At 41.0% G+C, this 8,393-nt stretch overlaps 2 protein-coding genes across 2 annotated transcripts; one reads left to right on the plus strand and one right to left on the minus strand.

Annotated features, from left to right (window-relative positions):
• The first annotated feature begins 217 nt into the window (after positions 1 to 217).
• Positions 218 to 859, plus strand: LOC117362924 (claudin-22-like). Its single transcript, XM_033950015.1, has one exon. It carries the CDS (start codon positions 218 to 220, stop codon positions 857 to 859), a length of 642 nt encoding a protein of 213 aa, XP_033805906.1.
• Positions 860 to 3,297: 2,438 nt separating this feature from the next.
• On the minus strand, positions 3,298 to 4,098 carry CLDN34 (claudin 34). The gene has a single exon (XM_033948000.1). The coding sequence runs from the start codon at positions 4,096 to 4,098 to the stop codon at positions 3,298 to 3,300; it is 801 nt and encodes a 266-aa protein (XP_033803891.1).
• Positions 4,099 to 8,393: the final 4,295 nt, after the last annotated feature.

Consider the following 8,393-nt stretch of genomic DNA (forward strand, 5'->3'; position numbering starts at 1 on the left):
TGGGTTGAACAGAACAATAGGGGCTCACATGACAAGCAAGTGATGTGACTGAACTGAAAGTTGCCTTTTCATAGTCAATTTCAAGTACTGAACTCCCAACAAGTGGATTTTCTTGAATTAACTGCGCCTTGTCCTTTTTAAAGTTATATAACCAGTAAAGCTGCTAAGAAAAACTGAAACAAAACCTATTTCTAGCCAGACTAACGTCAGAAACAGAATGGAGACGAGGCTTTGCTTGGCTGAACTTGCTGGACTCTTCCTAGCCCTTCTTGGCTGCATTTCCTCACTAATGGCCATTCTAATGCCCCAGTGGTTGACGGTCTCATCAGGCCTGCTCGTCAATGAATACTTTCTGCTCGGGTTGTGGGAAGCTTGCATCATTCAAGGCTTCAATAAAAGTGTATGTGAAAGCTACAGCACTCTCTTGGCTTTCCCTACTGAAATGCGGATGACTCGAATCCTTATTTGCATTTCTTTTTCCAAAGGTTTACTAGGGGTTGTTGTGACCGTACCTGGATTGGCATGTGTTACGATCCTGGGGGACACTAAAGTCCATGCAAAGAGGAGCTTAGTCATTTGTGGAGGCATCCTTGCTTTCTTGGCAGCGGTTTGTACTCTGTTCCCTGTGTCGTACCTGATTCATTCCACAGTGGTGAAGTTTGGGGATCCTGACTTGTCAAGTATGGTGCCTCGCTGGGAGTGTGGCAGTGCCATGATCTGTGCCTGGATTAGTGGATTTTTGCTTTTGGTAGGAGGTGTCATCCTGATCAAATCACAGTTCTGTATAACCAGATCGCATGAGAGCAAAGGACAGCCACTGGCTTATACAGAGGTATCTTCCAACAAGGAATATATGTGACCAAGACTGAATGACACTCAGCTTGTTTGTCAAAGATGTTAGAAATAGATTTTTTTGTTGTTGTAGGTCAGAAATTTCTGTTCTCTATAATATCACCTTTCCTAGTTCAATCGCATTAACCAGTACAGATCTTTTTTGTCTTCACTTGGGACTGCTTTTTCAAAGATGCATAGTGCTTGCTATGAGACAGTGGCAGGGCAACATTTTGGATTTGTAGGTACTTGGAGGGCCTCAGAAAAAAATATTTCATGTCTTATTAAAGAAATGACAATTTTGCATGAGGTAAAAACTCTTTATAGTTTATAAATCTTTCCTTTTGGCTTTCTTTTTAGCTAAGTCTTAGCTAAAAAGACATATGATCAAGAAACTGTTTTATTTTACTTTTGTGATCATGATAAACATACCGGGGGCCTCAAAATAGTACCTGGTGGGCCGCATGTGGCCCCTGGGCTACAAGTTTGAGACCACTGTTATGAGGGGGTACTGAAAAGTTCTCTGTGGCTGTAAAGAGTGTTATCATATTTTGTTAAGTGCCAATATGTAGAAACGCAATTCTATGTTTTGACATTGTTTCAGATCATTGATTGAACCATATCCACGTCTTCTTGGCTGGGCTGAGAACTTTTCAGCAACCCCTCCTAAATGTTAAGCATTTTACTCCTACGGGCGTCTTAGCGTTTAGTGCAGACTAATCATTAGTGTCAATGGTGCCAAGTAAGATGTGAAAGCACTTCAGAAACTGTACTGTGACACAATAAAAATGCCAGTTAAAAAAGTTGTTTCTACAATGTGTTTACATAGATAATTTTCTAAAAGAGAGGAGCAGAAAAGGAGCGCTAAAATATGGCTGTCTCTGTGAAAACAGGACTATAGTACCAGAAACAGCCTTTCCAAAATGACTCAATAAAAACACTGAGCTCATTTTTATTACATAGGTTAGAAAATAACAGATAGTAAATAGATGACAAATTAACACTCCCCCCCACCCTTTTACAAAACCACGGAAGCAGTTTTAGCGCAGGCCAGCACGCTGAATGCTCTGCGCTGCTCCCGATGCTCGTAGGAACTCTATCCCCCTCTTCTACAAAGCCGCGCTAGCGGCTGCCATGCAGTAACGGCCCCGAAGCCCATAGAAATTTAAAGGGCTTCGGGGCTCTTGCCGCGCTGCAGCCGCTAGCGCAGCTTTCTAGAAGAGGGGGATAGAGTTCCTACGAGCATCGGGAGCAGCGCAGAGCATTCAGCGTGCCGGCCTTTGCTAAAAAACACTTCTGCAGTTTTATAAAAGGGGGGGTAAATCCCCCCCCCCCTATTTATCAAACCATACTGCAAAGCCGCCCACAGGATTACAATGGATGGCTCAGCATTTAGCGTGCACAGCTCGGCAGCACAGCTATGTGAAAAGACCTATTTAATCCCGCTCCCACCCCCCCTCCCCCACACACACTTTTACAAAACTGCAGAAGCAGTTTTTAGCGCAGGCCGGCATGCTGAATGTTCTGCGCTGCTCTCAATGCTCATAGAAACATGAGTGTCGGGAGCAATGCAGAGCATTTAGCGTGCCAGTCTGGGTTAAAAACCACCTCCGCAGTTTTGTAAAGGGGGTGGTGTGTGGGTAAGTGTAGACCTTATTAACTCAATTTTGTTTTGGAGTCATTCTCAACATTTTGGACCCTCAAGTTTAGGCATGTTTTTCCCAGAGCTGTTCACAAATAATTTTTAAATCCTTCAGCAATATCGTTTATTAAAGGTGTTGTATCTGCTGTATCAATCAGCCAACATTATTTCTCTTTATCAAACCCCCCTCAGCTAAAATCAGCTAGATGGAGAAATATAAATAAAGTTTATTTAAAAAAACACACCAAAAACCCCAGCCCTCATAAATCTTTATAGGTGTTTTAATGAGCCATCCAAAAGTTTTTTTGGTTTTTTTTTTTTTTTTAATTTAAGTAAATGCATATTTGATAAATAAATAATGAAAAATGGTTCTATTATCTATACAGTACAGTCATTTTTTAAAAAACCTACAATAAAACTTACCCAAAAAACATAGAAATTTGGAGTCGGAAAATTCAGGTTTAGATCCTATTCGTCAGTGCAATAGTGGTTATAATTTACAACGGCAAACCTAGAGGGTCAATAAATTATTCTGCACACAAGTCTCTGAAAGTTTCAGAGCACCCTGAAACATATCTGCCTGGGATGTGTTAGCCTCAGCAGTAAATCACTTCCGAGAAAAGTGAATTAAGGTTTGTGAAAATAAATCAATATCCATAAGTTTAGAGTCTAGCCCCTCACATAAAATAACACCAGTATCATCCACACAATGATACAACAAGCAAAGATATTCTGCCATGCTGTTTAGTTCCATAACAGCAGTCAAAAATTCATGGAGAAACTGATCAATGAAGATATAAGTGCAAAAGAACAGTCCAGGAACATTATAAATATTCACTTAGCTCAAATGCATCGTTGCTGATGCCATTGCAATAGGGCATTTGATTCAGGGAGCTATGAACAGATGAGCAGCTTTTAGAAGGAAAAGTATGTTTTGAGCTTACATTCCAGTCATCCGATATGTAACCTTCCTCTGTACCGAGAGGATGTACCTTAAGTGCGGGCCTGGCAGGCAGCTTGTAACATAGGAAAAAAGTTCCGCTCAGTATCATCAAAATTGCAGATACAATACCAACTGGAATAGCAGCTCCAACGTCTTGTGCTAATGGGTTAGTAGGCATAAAAAATGTCGAAGGAAAGGTGATCCCAAGGTTGTGTACCACAGAATAAAAATTCCAGGCCACAGGTATTAAGATGCAAACACCAGCAGCTACATTCAAGACTCCCCCAGCTATAAACCACTTGACAATCTGAGTCCCAGGAGATATGCCTTGATAAACATTCCTCAGAGCACAGACGGCGGTAACTTTCCCTATGGCTCCCAGAATCACAGCTACCAACATCAGGCCCTGGGCAACAAAAATCTCCCGGGGTAGAAAAGAATCGTTGACACTGAATTCTTGACAGTACATTGTTTTTAAGCTGGAGGAGATGAGGATGTCACTGAAGAAGCACGATCGCCATATTCCTATCCAGGCAATGCCAGAAGTGATAATGGTGGTGTTGGCCACATGCCACACTCTCCACTGCACGAGGCCTGTTGTAATGGAGGACAAGATCCAGCCCACTGTAGCAAACGCAAAGCCAGCTAGTTGGAGGTTAGCTGTGTGAGCCAAGTACGTCATGGCCTGGAAGTCTTCAGAACCTGTCGCAGCTCTTTCCTGGGCAATCCAGCCATGCAAACAATAAATAATTCACTGGAAGACAAAGCACAAAAACAAAAAATGAATATACATTCGAAAGCATTTTCAGACTTTCTTTTCTCTCTCTCTCTAACCATACAATTTCTGATGTTAGTAATCATTTCCAATTTGCTGTGTTCCTCTATGTACAATCTTAAATTCTTTGATAGATTTGCCTAATCTCAATAGCCAAAATGTTTAGATGATAAATCTTGTATATATCTACACTAGTTTCAGATGAAAGCAATCCATGCGGTTGTACTTCTCACTGCTAAGTAACAGGATGTGTAGCACAAAACTAACATTTCGTCCTTTCTATAGGAAGGATTAGCTTAATTGTTATCCTGAGTTGCCAAGAGACCAAAAGCAAACTCAGGGATTTTGTTTCTTTGGTAAAAGACGAAAGGTGGGTAGCTGAGACACCGCTTGAATCTTCTGCCTTCCTCTTTGTCCTCCAACAAGCATATTTTAATGTCAGACATGAAGAGGCATTTTTGATAGGACGTCTAAGTCTGACTTTGGATGTTTTGAGATAAACATCCAAAAATCAGATGGAGAAAATGTCCATTTTTGAACCCGCAAGATGTCTATTTTTTTTTGTCCCCAAAAATGGCCCAGCTAGACATTTTGTTCAGCTAGGTGTTTAATTTAATTTTTTTTGCCACTATCAGAAAAAAAAAAATCTAAATTAAAAACATCCAAAACAAGCCATTTGCATGTAGGAGGGACCAGCATTTTTAATGGACTGACCACACAGATATGCCAGTAGAGTAGCGGGGCACCCTAAGGAGCACTGCTCTGATCTTCAAATTAAGTGTGTCGGGTACACATCTCACCATAACCCCTGTACATTATATGGTGAGCCCTCCAAGACTCTCCTACTGTACTCACCTGTGTACCATACCAATAGCCTTTATGCCTGCAGGTGTCACTTATGGCAGTACAGTAGGTTTTTTGGTGGGCTCACACTTTCCACCATAAGTGTACTAGTTAAAAATTGGGCTTGGGTCCCCTTCTCTTCAGTCCACTGCACTGCCCACCAGGCTACTCCAGAGTCCTGCTTGCAGCTCTACTAGGACTGGCCATAGTATCTGCAGCTGTCATTGAGACAGATATACTGTATACTATTTCATGCAGATCTTTGGGGGTGGGAGGGGGTTAGTGACCTCTGTTGGACTGTGTGTGGGGCCAAATGTTCATCCCTCCAGTGGCCATCTGGTCAATTTGGGTACCTTTTTGGCCCTTATTCATTTTAAAAACAGTTCTAGCCCCAAACGGCCAAATTGTGCCCTGGATGTTTTGTAAAATGTCCGATTATTGCTGTAAAATGTCCAAGAGCTAAGCCTACCCTAATCCTGCCTAAAGCAGGAAACATCTAAAAACACACCTGTTCTTAAAGCATCTAGACAACTGATCCACTCATCTCTCTCCCCCCCAATAGCGATTAACTTGTCCTATTGATCACTTTTTCCTCAACATTGAATTTCCTGTCATATTAATTCTCTTTCTTCTACCCCTCTTGAAGTCAATCAATTTGTACCTTTGCTTAATCTTTTGTAAACCGCATAGAACTTCACGGTACTGCGGTATATAAGCTGTTATTATTATTATTATTATTAAATCATGCCCTCTTAAGATTTGGACACACTGGAGACAAAACAACCAGAAAGACATCTAAAAAGTCAGTTTCGAAAATGCCCACTTGGATATTTTGTCTAGTATGACATCCAGATACCGGATTATGCCATCTTTTGGACATCTATGTTTTTTGAACATGATCCCCATAGACAGAATACAGGACAATCTAGTAGCATACGCTTAGGGAGTCTACTTGTTTCGACTATCATAATGTGTGTCAGTCACAAATGAAGTATTTAGATTCAGTCAGCCATGCATTTGATAAATAATAATAATAGCTTTATTTGTAGACCATAATACCATGCAGTTCAATGCGGTTTACAACAAGAAGAAAACTGTACAAACATAGCAATAATACCTCAAGTTACATTATCAAGAACACAAGAGCAGTAAAATTAACAACTCATATAAATTTATCAAACAGATAAGTTTTCAATAGTTTTCTAAAATCCTGGTAAGAGAAAGAAGACATAATCAGATCCCCTTAAATTCTTATTCTGTTTACCTGCTTGGAAGGCCAAAGTCCTTTCGGGGAATCTTGTACATGTACAGCCTATTTATACGCTCCAACAGATCACTTATTTAGAAACTCTCATCCTAGCAACATCTACGCGAAATGCTTAGAAGAGTGCTACTTTCTTTCTTTTTTTAAAAAAAAAATCATGTTTATTGAGGTCAACCAGACAAGCAAAGGGCATACAAGAAAAAAAACATACAAGAAATATAGAGGCAAGCCAACGCGGCTGTGAACAGTGCAATACAATATACTCAACCGTACCATCAAAGAACTCAATAATGGTATATGCGCAGTCAAAAGGCAGAAGAACCCAAATCGACCCCAAAAAAAGGCAAAGTCACGCCATGGGAAGAAGAGTGCTACTTTCTACTTTGATCTTAATGACACAGCAGCTAATGCAATTTATGAACTATAAACCCTTCAGACTTCCCATAGATATTTCTAAATATCCAATAAATACAAATACAAACTGATCCCTTGTTGGAGAGATCAGAGTGAGCATCAAGGCCAGATAACAAAAGTGGAGAAAAATGAGTGAGAGAGCAATTTTATATTGGTGTGCATGCTGGTAATAATTCCAAAAGAAGAAGCAGAGTAAGCCAGGTCTTCAAATAAACCACACTTTATTGGCAACCAATCTATATATATAAAATCGGAGGTATGTATCTGTGTGTGTATGTGCCGCGATCACGCAAAAACGGCTTGACCGATTTGAACGAAACTTGGTATGCAGATCCTTCACTACCTGGGATGATATGTTCTGGGGGTATCGCGGCCCACATGCACACGTGGGCGGAGCTACAAACATAAAATCAGATTTCACCCATTCATGTCAATGGAAAAAATGTAAAAAGCTGCCATTCTCACAGTAATTCAAAAACGGCTTGACCTATTTGAACGAAACTTGGTATGCGGATCCCTCACTACCTGGGGTGATATGTTCTGGGGATCTCGCGGCCCACCTTCACACGTGGGCGGAGCTACAAACAGAAAATCAGATTTCACCCATTAATGTCAATGGAAAAAATGTAAAAAGCTGCCATTCTCACAGTAATTCCAACTACCTGGCATGATATGTTCTGGGGGTCTCGCGGCCCACCTGCACACGTGGGCGGAGCAACAAACAGAACATCAGATTTCACCCATTCATGTCAATGGAAAAAAAGTATAAAGCTGCCATTCTCACAGTAATTCAAAAACAGCTTGACCGATTTGAACGAAACGTGATATGCTGATCCCTCACTACCTGGGGTGATATGTTCTGGGGGTCTCGCGGCCCACCTGCACACGTGGGCGGAGCTACAAACAGAAAATCAGATTTCACCCATTCATGTCAATGGAAAAAATGTAAAAAGCTGCCTTCCCCCACAGTAATTCCAACTACCTGGAGTGATATGTTCTGGGGGTCTCGCGGCCCACCTGCACACGTGGGCGGAGCTACAAACATAACATCAGATTTCACCCACTCATGTCAATGGAAAAAAAGTAAAAAGCTGCCATTCTCTCAGTAATTCAAAAACGGCTTGACCGCTTTGAACGAAACTTGGTATGCAGATCCCTCACTACCTGGGGTGATATGTTCTGGGGGTCTCGCGGCCCACCTACACATGTGGGCGGAGCTACAAACAGAAAATCATATTTCACCCATTCATGTCAATGCAAAAAATGTAAACAGCTGCCATGCTCACAGTACATCAAAAACGGCTTGACCGATTTGAACGAAACTTGGTATGCAGATCCCTCACTACCTGGGGTGATATGTTCTGGGGGTCTCTCGGCCCACAACTCTATGTTGCTTGCTCAAGGGTGGGTTCCCCCATCAATTTATATGTTCTTGCTCCTGGAGGTGAAACTAAAAACTTTTGTTTAAAATCACGTTTTGCGTTAGTTGTATTGTATTCATTTTGTCAAATATTTCACATTATAATTTGCATTTGTACTTTTTATTACGCTGTAAAACAATAATTTCATTCACCACTATAAAGTATCTTTATTTGAATCCATTTACAGTGTTATTGCTATAATTAAATACCCGTACAACGCCGGGTCATCAGCTAGTATAATATATAAGAAGTCATCCAAA

Source organism: Geotrypetes seraphini, chromosome 6 (assembly GCF_902459505.1).
Source record: "Geotrypetes seraphini chromosome 6, aGeoSer1.1, whole genome shotgun sequence".
NCBI lineage: Eukaryota > Metazoa > Chordata > Amphibia > Gymnophiona > Dermophiidae > Geotrypetes > Geotrypetes seraphini.

Bases quoted from the DNA above. Each gene is read 5' to 3' on its own strand.
- LOC117362924 (XM_033950015.1), top strand. From the start codon at position 218: ATGGAGACGAGGCTTTGCTTGGCTGAACTTGCTGGACTCTTCCTAGCC.
- CLDN34 (XM_033948000.1), bottom strand. From the start codon at position 4,098: ATGACGTACTTGGCTCACACAGCTAACCTCCAACTAGCTGGCTTTGCG.